At 39.9% G+C, this 16,505-nt stretch overlaps 1 protein-coding gene across 6 annotated transcripts in view; it reads left to right on the top strand.

Moving 5' to 3' along the window:
• The window catches only part of PIR (pirin), a 108,016-nt gene that overhangs the window by 80,416 nt on the left and 11,095 nt on the right, over positions 1-16,505 (top strand). For 4 of the 6 annotated variants that reach the window (XM_054472424.2, XM_054472427.2, XM_054472425.2 and 1 more), the window contains 2 exons: positions 4,957-5,001; positions 14,957-15,039. In XM_054472424.2, the coding sequence (XP_054328399.1) occupies positions 4,957-5,001; positions 14,957-15,039 (128 nt within the window). The remainder of the gene's footprint in view (positions 1-4,956; positions 5,002-14,956; positions 15,040-16,505) is intronic. The other 2 variants (XM_063660728.1, XM_054472426.2) reach the window with 1 other exon arrangement.

Genomic DNA, 16,505 nt, shown 5'->3' with positions numbered 1-16,505 from the left:
GTGCTCTTCTGAATTAAAAATTAAAGTATTGAAAATAAATGAAAATTCTCTAAATCTGGGAGGGACAGGGATTAGCAAACAATTCAGTCTAATGAAGAAACATCAAATAAACCCAAACTGAGAGACATTCGATAAAATAACTGGTCTGTACTTTTAATGAAAGAAAAAGACTGAGGAACTGTTTCAAATGAAAGAAGATTAGACATGACAACTAAGTGCAGCGTGTGATCGCAGATTGGATCCTGGCCTAGAAATTTATTTCTCCTTTTCCATAAAAGGCATTACTCAGATGATTGACACAATTTGAATATCTGTACATAGATAGTAGCATTGTATCAATGTCAATTTCATAATTTTCATAAGTGCACTATACTTTTGTAAGAAAATATCTTTGTTTTTAGGAAATACATACTGAAAATTATTTCAAGGTAAAGGGGCTACAAGTCTGCAAATTACTCTCAAATAGTTCAGAAAAAAAAAAGAATGACATATATTTATAGCAAGAAGAATGATAAAGCATATATGTTAACATGTTAGCTTTGGGGGAATCTAGGTGAATGGTGTACAATAATTCTCTGTAGTATTTTTGCAACTTTTTGGTGTGTCTGAAATTATTTTAAAATAAAAATTAAAAAGAATTTGGTGGAAGGAGGAGCGGGAGGGAAGAACCAGGCAGGTCTGCCTCTTGTCCTAGGAGGCCAGGGTTGAGGTCCAAGATGAGGGAGTTACCTGCCAAAGCTGATGCGGGGACTTCCGGTGGGGTGGGGGTTGCGGGTATGGGAGGAGGATCTTAGGAACCAGGGTTGCTTTGGGGTCTGGCAATTAGTGTGATCCAGAGTTTGTGAAGGGTTGCAATCTCTCCTTAGCCCAGTTGCCCTTATCTCTGTTAATGGTGTTGGTGTGTCACCAGGCCATGTTTTTCTATTTTTTCTGCACATACAGGTGTAAGGAATACTTGTAAGTTCATTGGAATAATGAACTCCAAGACTGAGGCAGAAGGAAAATGACCTGGGTTAAGGCAAGGAATGTAGGCTAAGGAAAGCTCTCACTAGGGACGTTTGCAAGAATTAGGAGCCTCCCTGGAAATGAGAGCAACTGCCACAGAAAATGATTTACATATTTTTTAAAAGTTTTGGGTTTTTAATGTTTGGCTAAAGGAGGTCTGACTTAAAATGCGTTGCTGACTTAACTGTCCTAGGGGGCCAGAACGAAAATGTGACCTCCCTCCCAACTCATTTTATTTGTCACTGCCCAAGGGAAGGGAAGAGCTTTTCAGCTGCAAAGAGACGGTAGCTTGCAGACCACATTTGTAGGAGAAAGGAAAATGTAGCAGGGTGTGAACTCTGACAAAGCAATAAAAATTGGAGGATGACATCAATTCTTGGTGCAGGACATAAAAGTGGGAGGAGAGGTGAGGGGAAAAAAGAAAGATGAGAAGGACCTGAAAATCTCACAAGAGATCTCTTCGTTAATGCAATCCTGCTCTTAACAGAGAAGGAATTCTCATAAAATGTGGCTGTTGTTAAACATATAGTAAGCATTCATGAAATTTGGCATTTGTTTTCTTTTGCAGCAAGCTTAAGAAACAAAGCTTAGTGGAAATTAAACAAATGAATAGAAGCAAGTGCAGATGGGCATCATGCTAAAAAGAAAGAAAAAAGTAAATTGCCTTCATTCCTATTCCATGCCCTCTAACACTCTGTGCTTTCCAATCAGCAACATGAATTGTGTTATTACTGGCAAAGATGGACACTATATCCTAACAGAAGACTTTTACAAGGAGTAAAAATATATGAACGCACTTAGTAAATTGACTTAGGCCATTCCTTTAAGCAAATGTTTGGTCTTTCCAGATCATGTAAAGAGATAAAAAAGGAAAGAAAACAGATCTAGGCAATTATTTGTGGACTAGATTTCTGCTTGGAGGGTGAACAGGAAGCAAAGCAGGTAGAGGAGAAATGAGATTAGAACAATCAAAATGAACTCATATAAAAGCCTAGTTGAACCATTGAGAGTTTTGAGGTTTTGTCAAATGTGGTAACCATTTTTTAATACCTTTAAACCATGAATAGAGGATTCGTTGTATAAATTATGACATGTCCTTACAATGGAATGCATGCAGTTTTTCCCAAGGATGAGTTACTTCTCTATGTTTTGACATGGAAAGGTATCCAAAATACAATATTGAGTTAGTTCTAGTTTGTTTGTTTTGTTTTGTTTTGTTTTTTCCGAGACAGAGTCTTGCTCTGTCGCCCAGGCTGGAGTGCTGTGGCGAGATCTCGGCTCACTGCAACCTCTGCCTCCCAGGTTCAAGCAATTTTCCTGCCTCAGCCTCCCAAGTAGCTGGGATTACAGGCACGTGCCACCACACCTGGCTAATTTTTGTATTCTTAGTAGAGATGGGGTTTCACCATGTTGGCCAGGCTGGTCTCGAACTCTTGACCTCGTGATCTGCTCGCCTTGGCCCTCCGAAGTGCTGGGATTACAGGCGTGAGCCACCGCGCCCAACCCGAGTTAGTTCTAGTTTTTAAGGAAATAACTTATAGTGCATAAAAGAAAAAAAAAACTGAAAGCACAGATACCAAATTGCTAACAATATTTACGTCAGGGTAGGAATGAAGATTGCAGAAAGATTTTCAGTTTAGATGTCCCACACTTTCATATTCTTAAAATATTTTTAAATTAATGTTTTTTTTATAATCAGAAAAAATGAAGCTATTGGTGCTCTGAAAAAGACACTTAAACAATTGTGGCGAAACTTTTGAAAAAGCAGAGAAGAAAGGGGTTTGGTTGTAGAGTGTGATTATAAGTCAGGCTAAATAGAAGTAGAAAAGCTTAGCATTCATTAGAAAACAAAGAAAGAAGTGCTCCAGCAGAGCCAGCCCATCCAGATAAGACATGGGATCTGGCTGTAAATTGTTAGTATGTGTTTTCAGCATCTACCATGGACCTCCCCCTGCCAAAGGTGCACAATTTGCACACCCCGGCTATGCCTTATTCATTTTTGTATCTTCCTCTAAAGTACATGCCCATGGTAGATGTTCAGTAAATGATGGTAGACCAAGCTCGGAAGACTAAGTATGAGTGGGTTAAGATGGGAGAAAAACGCCTATAATCCCAGCACTTTGGGAGGCCGAGGCGGGTGGATCACGAGGTCAGGAGATCGAGATCATCCTGGCTGACACGGTGAAACCCCGTCTCTACTAAAAAATACAAAAAAAAAATTAGCCGGGCGTGGTGGCGGGCGCCTGTAGTCCCAGCTACTCGGGAGGCTGAGGCAGGAGAATGGCGTGAACCCGGGAGGCGGAGCTTGCAGTGAGCCGAGATCGCGCCACTGCACTCCAGCCTGGGCGACAGAGCGAGACTCCGTCTCAAAATAAATAAATAAATAAATAAATAAATAAATAAATAAATAATGGGAGAAAAACGAGCAAGCTATGAATAAGTAACATTACTTTCAGAGAGCTTAAACTCATTCTAGTAAAATCTCAGAGAGGAAAAACTGTGAAACAGGAGGATGGGAAAATATTCTCTGGCACTTGCTCAAGTGTGTTTGTTTTGCCATCCTTCAGATTTTCTTAGTGAGACTTAATTTACGTTTTCTCAGTTATAGCTTTTCTTTTGTATCCAGTTGGGCATTTCAAGCCATCTGCCATGACAATCATATCCTTGGAACATATTTTGGCCTCCTTGCTCCTTCTGCACTTGCCTTTGTTTACTCTGTCATCATGCTGACTCCTCCAGAGACTCCAGTGTGGGCTCTGTCCTTCCAGCATTGAACTGTGCCCTGCATTCTCTTTCCAGATCTCCTTTTCCACTGAAGGCACGTGGAGGGATATCATGATTCCATTTCGACTGTGCCTTTTCTAGGTTCATATGTCTCAGTGGAAACACAGCATCTCTTCTGAACCATGGGTACAATACATAAACATCCATGAAAATCAAGTGTTGGTGCTGAGAGTGCAAATAGCCTATTGTGAGTGATTTTGATTTCTTGGGTCATGGTAGGCATCTGGTGAATTCTATGTACTCTCTTCCCAGAAAAGTGTACACACTTGAAAAACGGTGAACAATTCCAGGGAGTTCACAGGCCATCCTGGAGCCCATTTATATCCCTAAGATTATGTATTCCTGCATCCCTGGAACTGATGCATATTCTATGTTAGGATAGAAAAAAAGAAGGAGTTCACTGGAACCAGAATGCAACTAGAATGCACTGGAACTAGAATGCAAGTAAGTACAAAAAAGCAGGCCGGGTACGGTGGCTCACACCTGTAATCCCAGCACTTTGGGAGGTCAAGGCGGGCGGATCACCTGAGGTCAGGAGTTTGAGACCAGCCTGGCCAACATGGTGAAACCCCATCTCTACTAAATAATTTTATAAATACAAAAATTAGCCAGATGCGGTGGCATGTGCCTGTAATCCCAGCTACTAGGAAGGCTGAGGCAGGAGAATCGCTTGAATCTGGGAGGCAGAGGTTGCAGTGAGCTGAGATGGCACCACTGCACTCCAGCTCAAGAAAAAAAGCATATTTCTCGCATCAACTTCACACTTCAGACACACTGGAGGCACAACAAATGGAAGATAAAGCCAGACTGGAGTATTGCAGTTACTATCATAACATTACAACTGGAAGGAATAGTTTGTTTGATAATACAGCTTGTAGCCTATAGATACACAGCCAAGTGAATTGTACACTGTACTTTGGGTGCTTCTTAAATATTTGGGACCAAGTCATTTAGGTTTAGGGGTATGTCTGTGTTTGTGTGTGAGAAAGAGAATGAGTGTCAGTGTATATTTTAAACAGTTCACAGAACTTAAATCTTAAAATGTCTATCTAAAGGGAAAAAAAGGATTTCATCTCCAAATTTATCTTTGTGTTTGTAATACGTATATGTCTTTGTTCCTTCTGGCATTATGGACACTAACATTTTAATGTTGCTGGTCCTTTCCAGGGTGGACAAGCTTCATTTACACGATATCTGGAGATGTGTATATTGGTAAGTTATGGCTATATCACTTAGGGCTCAATTGCAATTTAATTTAAACTACTGAAGGGAGAAAAGGTAGGATGACACCATTTTATGTAATTGAATACTATGCCACCTTCTCTCCCACACTAGCCCTCTCTATATCCCAGCACAGGTATGCCCAGGGCAGGGTGCCTTTCAGCTTACAGAACATTCAGTGAGGGAAGAGAATATGAACACCAGTCATGACACATCCTGTGCACAGATGAAAGTCCAGGCACCATTATGTGTTTTGATACCTCGCTAAGACGTTGGCAACCTCCATACTGATAAAGGGATGGAGCTACAGTGGACTCCAAGGGGAGCAGGAATCTGCCTATCTCCTGGGAGAAGGAAGTGGAAGGAGGTGAATTTGCAATGCTAGTTTCCTCTGAGAAATCTCAAAAGTGGCTTTTTTCTCTTCTTCCGAGGGTTGTATATGTGTTGCTTGTTGAGTCTAATCAAGAAAAGATATTTGAGACCTAACCAATGCTCATTTTATAGATGAGGAATGTGAAATCTAAGAAAGTTGTTTAACTTGCCAGGGTTACGCATTGGTAGACGTGGGACCAGAATCAAGGTCTCCTCAGTCCTGCTCTCCACGCTCCACCCCATACCTTTTGTTCAATGACAATGCAGAGATAGCACCATCTAACTTGTCTTTTCAAGTATAAATCCCTTAGCGAACCCAGCAGCAGAAGGGACAGAGCGGGTGGGAAAGAGGGGCTTGCAGAGCAGCCTGGCTCCTGCCTGGGTCTACTCCTCCCCTTCCCATCCTCCTAAAAGCAGCCATGGGTTCCCGTAAAAGGCTCTTGGTAGGATTGGGAGAAAACAGCTATAGCAGATGCTGTTGGTACCCCACCCACACCCCTGGGCCCTTACTTCCTGAGTGCCCACTGACCAACTAACAATAGCCAGTATCTGTGTCACTTTGCCTGAAGGCTTTTCTCTGAAACCAATCAGGGCAGGATGAAAGTACTGGAGAATTAACATTCCCAGAAGCTACCTCACCCATCAGGCAGGATAACTCTGAAGCCTGTGTGAAAAGCCATTTACTAGTTTCCCAGTGGGATTACAGCCAAGCCACCTGAGTGTGCTTGATGACATACCCTTCATTGTCCATCTTCCCTTTTCTGTCTAACTCTCCTGACTCTGAACTGTTGTTTCCTGAGATCATCTCCCAGATAAATTCCTTGTACCAGAATATATGCATCTCCAGTTATACTTCTGAGACACCTCAGAGAACCAGCCTCTTGTTTTCTCCTCCTCATCCCCACAGACGGTTATGGGTGGTGTGGATGGGGTGGGGCATCTCAAGGTACAGGCCAAGAATCCCCATTTCTGAGACCCTCTGCAGCTGGGTGCTCTCCACCCGCTCCTGCAGGGATGCCAGCACTGAACTTTCTGGAGCCCTAACATGGCCACCTCCTTGGGCAATACACTCCCAGCTCCAGGCAGCTGGCTTACAGATAACATCTGCTGAGGGATAGAAGGCCACACCCAGAGCTATTTAAACCATTCCTTTTATTCTCCAAAAAGGATGTTCAATTGCCTGAAATTATTCTTCTGGAAAATAATTGTAATGCAAACTCATGCATTTTGAATTTATTCCTAATAAAGTACAAATGGGCTTAGTTCCCTTTTCAGTGAATAGCATTTCAATTAGGAGTCAGGAGCAAAATTCATTTAGTTTAGCACTGGAGAAAGTGTGAAAAAAAGTCTTGTAGTAGTATCATAAGTTTATATGTACACAGCTTAAACTATATTAACCATCTGGAAGAGATGATACATTATTTGTTTTTATGATCTTCTGAAAATCCTGAGAAAAACATAGTGCTTTATAAAAATAGAAAAAAACATTTTTATGGAGGTGGTGCTCCCGATTTATGATTTCAAGAGCAACAAAATAATCTGCACAAATGGAAATGAAGAAAGCACATGAATTTTAAGGTGGTAAGGATAACAGAAATGTTTGTGCAGAATGAGAAAAAGCAGGGAGAAGCAAACTTTCTGTAAAAGGACAGATAGCAAATATTTTCATCTTTGCAAGGCATATAGTCTCAGTTGCAACTACTTAGCCCTGCCCGTGTCTCACAGAAGCAGCCACAGATGATACATAAACAAATTGGGTGGCTATTCCAATAAAACTTCATTTATGGTCACTGAAATGTGAATTTCATGTTTTTTCATGTGTCATGAAAGGCTATTTAGTTTGTTTCAACCATTTATAATAGTGAAAATTTTTCTTAGCCTGTGGGCTCTACCAAAGGTGACAGTTGATTTTGGTTTAAATGAATTGCAGAGAATGAAAGGGAAAGAAATTAACGAGTAATTGCCAAAACCTGTTTTAAGCAGTAGTTAGAGCCTTGTTTCCTGACAGAACTTTAGCCTGAGAAGTTAACAAGTGAAATGCTCTGCAATTCTCGGTGTAAGAATGACCCACACATCCACTTGTTTTTCTTGAGATGAGGCAGGATTTTCCTGAGTCATTTCTATTTACTGACCTGGTCCCCCCTCGTGACCATGGGCCACACTGCAAAACATCTGGCAGGGGATGGGTCTGTAGCCTTGGAGCAAAGTTGCATCTGTCTAGAATAAACTGGACTGTGAAGAGAATCCAGCTCACACAACTGGCCTCTTGGGACTGTGCTTTAACCAGTGAGTGGCTGGCTAAATGACCTCATTTGAATTTTATCTCCTTCCCTTCCTCCTACCAACACCCTAATGGGGGGGGCAGTTAATGAGAAAAACAAAAGGGCAAGAACAAATCATCAGAGAAAAAGAAATGACGCAACAGAAATAGCTCTTGAATAAGCACTGACTTATAAAATCAATAGAGAAAATCCAGAAAATGTTTTCTGACTTCACTGCCTCAATTTTATCTTCCTTATAAAACTAGGTTGGCACCAATGAACCACAGATGGCAGGAAGTGATAAGCAAGGAATTGTCTTTTTCAAAATGTCAAACATGTTCAGTTGAAGTAGATGTAATTAATATATATATACTTAGTGTATCGGGCTGGAATAAATGGGCTGCAACTTGGGTCAAGGAAATAATCTGAGGAGACTGCATAAAATGGAAATTTAGGAGGGCTATTAAAATATTAACTGATTACAGGAAGTGCTTAAAAGACATTGATAAATTTAGTTTGACTACAAACAGGTGGAGTTTTGAACATTAGAAAATGCTCCACAGCCGGGCATGGTGGTTCACGCCTGTAATCCCAGCACTTTGGGAGGCTGAGGCAGGCAGATCACTTGAGGCTGGGAGTTTGCGACCAGCCTGGCCAACATGGTGAAACCCCCATCTCCAGTAAAAATACAAAAATTAGCTGGGTGTGGTGGTGCACGCCTGTAATCCCAGCTACACGGGAGGCTGAGGCAGGAGAATCACTTGAACCCGGAAAGCAGAGGTTGCAGTGATCCGAGACTGTGCCACTGCATTCCAGCCTAGGCAACAGAGTGGGACTCTTGTCTGAAAAAAAGAAAAAAAAAAAAAAGAAAGGGGGAAAAAAAAAAAGAAAATGCTGGATGTTTAACTAGTTGTCAAAGTAAGTCAGTCATTTTAAAGGTAAAGGTAAGTATTGTGAGGCTATGTAATTGTCCTCTAATGACACCCTGAAGAAAAAGAGTTAACAGAGCTAAAATAAGACTAGTAGAATTCTCATTTTCTTATTCAAAGAAAGTATTCATTTGAGACTCATCTGAAAGTACTCACTTTGTGCTTTTCAAGGATCTTCTTAATTTTTAATATATTTGCTTTTTCCAACAATGAAGAGCCTTCTAAGCTGACTATTGAATAGTAATTTTAAAAAGTGTGCAACAGAGGGAGAGACCTTTGACAACAATCTTTTGCTGAGGCAAAAAGTTCTTTGACTAGCCCACAGCTGGAATCTGTGTATCATATGATAAAAAAAGAAGTCAAAAGAAAATAAAAAATACACTGTCAGAAAACCAGTAGATCCCACAGATACTAGTACCAAATCTCTTCCCTGCAGCTGTGCTGAAAATTACTTTACACATTAATGCAGAGATCAAAAGGATAGAAAAGTTTACATCCTGTATCCTTGAAGCTTGGTAGAGTTTATCAGCTTGAATTCTAGTCTCCTAGAAGGCCTGATATCAAGTATACTGTTGGTGCTTAGAAAATCTTTAGAAATCTAAAAACATTTGTTTGTGTTTATTGAAATGAACTGGCTTACAAAGGCAGTAAAATGTTTTGAATTCATTTAAATAACTAATGATTCACGCTTAGTTTGTGCTAACGTTTTGAGCACAAACTTCTGTGCTCTGGTTTTGGGTGATATTAAGCAGTTTGAAACGGGCTCTGGATCTTGCAGTAAAGGCGGGGAAACAAGTGTGCACCAGCAGGCCTCATAATTGACCTCCATTTATCCAACTAACTGAATTGCCCAGTGCTCTTCATTCTATGGTGAATACTTTGAGGAAGGTGCTTGAACACCCAGGATGATCCGCTCCTCCCTGGTCTTCCTGCTCATAGCTGCTCCCATCAGCTTTAAGTAGTGGACTTAAAGGCACCTATGTTTGTTCTCAGTCCATTTATGCTAGTTGCACCAATAATTGAAATTATGTAATTTAATTAAACAGTTGTAAATTAATGAAATAAATGTGAAAAGAGAGTTGGTATTTCCAGAATAACTAAGGCAGATGCTTTGTAAAAGTGAATTGCTAAAGGAAATGCCTTTGACACGGAAAGACAAACATCACATGTTCTCAGTTCTTTGTGGGATCTAAAGATCAAAACAATATGAACTCATGAATGTAGAGAATAGAAAGAAGGTTACCATGAGTTCATGAGGCTGGGAACGGTAGTTGGGGGCTGGGCGGGGGGAGGTGGGGATGGTTAATGGGTACAAAAAAATAGAAAGAATGAATAAGATCTACTATTTTACAGCACAACAGGGTGACTATAGTCAATAATAATTTAATCGCAAATTTTAAAATAACTACAGGAGTGTAATTGGATTGTTTGTAACACAAAGTATAAATGCTTGAAGGGATGGATACTCCCCATGCTCCACGATGTGACTGTTCTGCATTGCATGCCTGAATCAAAACATCTCATATACCCCATAAATATATACACCTACTATGTACCCACAAACATTGAAAATTGAATAATAAGAAAATGCCTTTGAATTTGTGAAAGATTTGGGGAAACTCTAATAATCTAATGGGTGGTGCATTATGGGTATGCTTTAAAAAGAAAATGCTTCAATCAAGTCAGTAAACCCACCTTAACTGTATTTCTTTCTTTCTTTTTTTCCATTCAAGCACTCCTCCCACCTGTCTCCTGAGTAGCTGGAATGACAGGTGTGCACCACCACACCTAAAAATGTTTTGTACAGACGGGGTCTCCCTATGTTGCCCAGGCTGGTCTTGAACTCCTGGGCTCAAGCAATCCTCCTGCCTTGGCCTCCCAAATTGCTACAGGAGTATTTCTAAACATTTACAAACAAATACACATTTATGCTTTAATTTAAAATAAAATGTTTGAGGCAGTTTGACTGTCTTTTTCAATTAACAATCTCAATTGCATCAGATAAGAAGGCTTCAACTATACACATAAAATTGATAATATCAAACCTATGATAGAAGTACTAGAGTGTATAGAACAGAGGATAAATAGGACAGCAATTCTTATAAATAGAAAAAAAGGAAAAGAAAAATTGGCATTTGCAGAAAAGTTGTACAGCAATTAATCAGACACTGAAGATGCAGCACTAACTTTAAAATAGGTTTTAAAGTATTTCGCCCTTTTATGACTATTTAGGCAAAAAAATTGCAATTAAATTGTTTTCAGTTAATTTTTTCCTTAACTGTGCTATTAGATTTAACATTCTTGGCAGTGATTCCCAATGGAAACTATTTGTTATCTGATTTGGGTCTATTTATAATTGAAAGTAGTCAGAAACAATAAGATATGTTTTTTGAGACTTATTTTAGGTTCAGGAGATAACCAGATGGGTGAATAATATAAAAATGATCTGGAAATAAAGATAGAATCAATCTTTGCTTTCTGTGACCGTGACCCTGTTTTAAACATTTCATGTAATAATACAGAAGCTAAAAGTACACTTGCAGTTATTATTAACCTGGAACCCTGACTCCAGTGTCTATAAGAAAGGTTTACCTTGGTTAGGCGCAGTGGCTCATGCCTGTAATCCCAGCACTTGGGGAGACCGAGGTGGGAGGATTGCTTGAGCCCAGGAGTTTGAGACCGGCCTGGGCAACATGATAAGATCCTGCCTCTACCAAAAAAAATTTTTTTAACTAGCTGGGCATGGTAGTGCATGCCTGTGGTCCCAGCTACTTGGGAGGTTGAGGTGGGAGGATCAATTAAGCCGCAGAGGTTGAGGCTGCAGTGAGCTGTGATTACACCACTGCACTTCAGACTTGGCAACAGAGTAAGACTCTGTCTCAAAAGAAAATAAATAAATAAAAATAAAGATTTACAGCAGGGCGCAGTGGCTCACACCTGTAATCCCAGCACTTTGGGAGATCAAGGGGGGCAGATCACGAGGTCAGGAGATCGAGACCATCCTGGCTAACATGGTGAAACCCCATCTCTACTAAAAATACAAAAAATTAGCCGGGCTTGGTGGCACGTGCCTGTAGTCCCAGCTACTCAGGAGGCTGAGACAGAATAATCGCGGGAGGCAGAGGTTGCAGTGAGCTGAGGTTGCGCCACTGTACTCCAGTCTGGGCGACAGAGAGAGACTCTGTCTCAAAAATAAATAAATAAATAAATATTTACCTTAGAGTGGAGCATTTCAAATGACCTCTTTAGTATCAACACTGAGATTGCAAAGAGAATGGGCAGAAATTGCATCCCACATACGATTAGAGTTAGAGCCCTTTAGACAAGCTAAACTCTTTGTTGCTGAATTAAGATTTCCTCACAGACCAATGAACACCATAGTCAAGCAAGCTCCCCTGATAGGGGGCGCAGAGAAATACGAATTCAGCATTATTTTTGAGCACTCTTTTGCCAGCTCACTCCATTAAAACATAGCGAAGGGGTTTATAAACTGTTTTGGTTTATGTATCATGAAACATCCTACATGACAAAATTATGGGCCAGGAGTGGATCACGTGGGTAATGGGTGTTATATATGAATTAGTTGAAGATAAAGACATGTTTCATTGCTCCCAGGGGATCTCAGTAAAGCACACTTAATAAAATGCTGCTCTGTATCACAGTTAAAAATATTACTCAACTCTAAATGAGATTTTTTTAAACTCCCAGACCTCTCTTTTATTGCCAAATCCCTGCATAAGTGGAAAATCAGTGGAGTTCTATCATTTGTTTCCACGACGTTTGTTGACCTAAATCTTTGATGGAGGAGAAACCTTTAGTATTATGCTGGGGCTGGCTCTTGCTAGTTTGCAGGAGCTGATTGTGTGCCTTCCCTGGCCTCACATTAGTAGGTTGAAATTGGCCACAGTGGGAGTATTTACACCACAGATATTGGCACACACTTACAAATCAGGTTAGTTCTCCCCTTTACTCCTGAAAGCCAACTGTTAAACATTATCCAGCACACTACTTCCTCTGAGACAGAAGTTGTTAATCTTTTTACTGCCATGGACCTTTCTGACATCTGCCAAGCCTCCTGCCTCCTCAAATAATGTTTTTAAAGTCAGTGCAGTTATGAAAATGTTAAAAGAACAGGTTTAGGATATAGCTATATGTGTGCTTCTTTAATGACATTTGACATAACATGATCTAGTAGCAGGCCTGCCCAAAATTTTAAGTAATAATTAACAGAAACTATATTTTGAGATATCTACAAAACCATAATGTGATATGAAAATATCTATGATGTCTGCTGCAGACAAAGTCATCAGCCCAGCTAATACTACTGTGGCTTGTTGGCTACATTCATGATTGAAGGAAAACATACGTTTCAATTTAGGTGTTAGTGAAAGTAAACATGTAATTTATCTCCTATCGAAGTCCACCCATGCCCTGAATTGTATCCATAGACCCCCTTGGGAGGACATTGACTCCACGTTAAGAACTCCTGCTCTGTTAGAATCCTATTTCATGTGTGCAAGCATCAGAATGAACCCTGCTGCCTCATATTGGTTATTTCCAAAGTGGACGTGAGAAGGTCTTCTCTAGAAAATATGGTTGTTTGGACTCCAACCAATATGTCCAAAATTCACAAATTATGTTTCTGTTTACATAATAATTGCTCAAGCTATTGTTTTCATTTAAATAAGCATTTCCTTATTGATTATTCAGCTCCAACTTGTCACGTGAATGCCCTTATTTACATCCCAAAAGGGCATGCAGGTGTATCTCCCAAGACATTTTATGGGCTGCTCATTCAATTTGAAATCTTCTCTCTCTTGCCCATTAACGTATCGGGGTTTTTCCCAACTGAAAGACCTAGTCCAAATCTCACCCCCTCTCTACAGCCTTCTGTGGTGCACTTTGGCCTCTCCAATCTGTAGCCTCCTCTTGCAGAACCACTCTTGCAATCTTCAAGTCACTACATTCTTCTGCTCCTAGTGAGAATCATGTTAGACTTTTCTCTCTCCAACTGTTGCCAAATCCTTTAGATTTCTTTTTCAACTCCACCTGTCAAATCCATCCCTATCTTTCTGTTGCCACTTTTTCAATTCAGAGTGTAATTCATTTTCACTTAGACTGTTACAGCAAACTCCTAACAGGTCATCCTAACTTCAGTGTTGTCCCCTCCAATTCACTCCACATTCTGCCATCAGAGTGATTTCTCCAAGACACAGATCTGGTAATTTCACGCACACACACACACACACCCTCCTCAAGGGCTGTCAATTTTATACAGATAAACATGTGTTTAAAGGCTTTCCCTGATTTGAAGACAGCTTACGTTTCCATCGTTCTTCCCAAAAGACTGTTCCAGGAATGGTAGAATTTTCACTGCACTCTTTTCTCTTGTCTAGAATGCCCTTCTCCCCAGATTTGCCTCTTGTGGTTTATCTAATCCTACAGAGCTCTGTTCAAGTCTTACCTCCTCCACAACAAATATCTGTGGTCCCTAGACCTGCACAAGCCCCCATCACCCCTGTTCTCTTATTGAACTTTGCTTATGAATTTATCGTTGCCTTTAAGAGACACTTTCATTTGTATTATTTTATTTGTAAACCTCAGTATAGAAGAGATGGAAATTTATCTATCCTGAATATTCCCACAACATTTAGAACAGGGTCTTTTTTTTATACTTTAAGTTCTAGGGTACATGTGCACAACGTGCAGGTTTGTTACATATGTATACATGTGTCATGTTGGTGTGCTGCACCCATTAACTCATCATTTACGTTAGGTATATCTCCTAATGCTATCCCTCCCCCCTCCCCCTACCCCAGGGTCTTATTCAGAGTTCAATAGCTATTATTCAATAGCTATCCAATTTACTTATTTTTCAGTTGAATTATTCTCTGATTATTTTGTGTGTATAGATTTAGTTTGCTCCAATGGGATTTTGAATTATTTCTATGAAAGGAATCTACTTTGCATGTCTCTGTATTGTCCCATAGTACTAGGCAATTGTAGGTACTCAATTAATACTTGTGGAAATGAATTAATTATGGCATTTGATAATTTTTCTAACTATTCTTAATTCTTATAAAGTTTATAATTTACCTAAGGAAACATGAGCACATAATGCCAAGGACTTTGCTTATCAATTAAAGTGTAAATGGAAACACAACGCAGGATTCATCTCCTTGTCCTTTTTCAAAATTGAAAACAAACTAGTTTCAGGCTTTAATAATAGCAAATATAATTAACCAAGAGATTCAAGAAAATTACTAAGTCTGTTATTTCTCAAATTAAAATAAATGTTGTTCTGCTATATAGTTAACCAAGTAAGTAACCATATAACAAATGTACTATAATAGGTATTAAATTAGTGGGTCATTGGTTTTTTAGGGCCCGATGATGCACAACAAAAAATAGAACCTCATCACACAGCAGTGCTTGGAGAAGGTGACAGTGTCCAGGTGGAGAACAAGGTAAGTGTGTTATTTTCCTTTAACTTTCTTAACATGTACTTTCTACTGGTTTCCAAGAAAATGCCTAAATGTTGTGGATAACTGAAAGTTTTTCTCTCTTCCTTGGAGAAGAAATTATACCAGAAGTTTATCATGTCTTTTCATTAATTTCTGCTATTTCTATGGGTTTATTTTAAAGTTTTATCTTTATTGATTCTTTATCTTCAGAAATCATATAAAGTCCCTATTGTTTACTCCTGGAAATTTGAATCTGGAAGCAACACATCTTTGTTGTCTCTTAATTTTCTTTCTTTATACAATTGATTTATTTTGTTTTTAGCATAAGTGAAAATAGATCAGCCCTATAGAAGTAGAAATATGAATCTACATGCATACTCACATAGAGCCCTTTGAAAAGAATCCCCACTTTGGCAGGGCGCGGTGGCTCACGTCTGTAATCGCAGCACTTTGGGAGGCCGAGGCGGGTGGATCACGAGGTCAGGAAATCGAGACCATCCTGGCTAAAACGGTGAAATCCCTTCTCCACTAAAAATACAAAAAATTAGCAGGGCGTGGTGGCAGGCGCCTGTGGTCCCAACTACTCGGGAGGCTGAGGCAGGAGAATGGCGTGAACCCGGGAGACGGAGCTTGCAGTGAGCCGAGATCACGCCACTGCACTCCAGCCTGGGCGACAGAGTGAGACTCCGTCTCAAAAAAAAAAAAAAAAAAAAAGAAAAAGAAAAAGAAAAGAATCCCCACTTTGAACTGAGAGGAAGATAGGATGCATTTCATAGTCTTTTTGTGATGAATCCCTGCTCTTTAAGTAAAGTTTCTGATATTTTAGGAGTCTTGGGAGGTTTTTAATTCCCAAGTTTCCAAGTTTCTTTGTCATGTCTATTTCATTCCCTTGAGTAATTGAATCACCATGTTGTGAGTCTGTTTAGTCAATCTGACTGCTTTATGTCATTCTTATAAAGAGAATTGAGGAGAAAATTGTGCAAAAGCTCCTGAAAAAAACAAACTTTGAAAACTATTTCAGTGTGTGGATGACTAGTGCCGAGGCAGTCTGACTGACTTCTGGCCTTCTGATCCTGCCTGTTGTTATAGAACACAGTGGATTTGAGGAGTTATTAGATCTTAGCCCACTTTTCTGGCAGCAATCTACTGCTGCTTTAATCATCTGCAGCACCACCATGAACTGTGAGGTAAACGGAAGAAAAACCTCATGAGCACTAGAAAAATGCATATGTCAGGGTCAGTGCCCTTTAATATTAGACTCAGCCATATGAAACTGCCACTTTTGACCTACAAAAATGTCTATTGTATATCTTTCAATCCAATGTAGGAAAGAGGCATGAAAGCTACACATAGGCCAGAACCTACTGATATCAGAGTGGTTTGTCACATTATCTGGCTTAACTTGGCAACCTCAGTTCTTCCTATAATACACAGAGAGCACATTGCAGATAAGGAGTTGGAAGCTAAAA

The sequence above is a fragment of the Pongo pygmaeus genome, chromosome X (genome assembly GCF_028885625.2).
Source record: "Pongo pygmaeus isolate AG05252 chromosome X, NHGRI_mPonPyg2-v2.0_pri, whole genome shotgun sequence".
Classification (NCBI taxonomy): Eukaryota; Metazoa; Chordata; class Mammalia; order Primates; family Hominidae; genus Pongo; species Pongo pygmaeus.
Note: the sequence above shows the minus strand (reverse complement) of the source record. Positions and strands in the feature narration are given on the sequence as shown.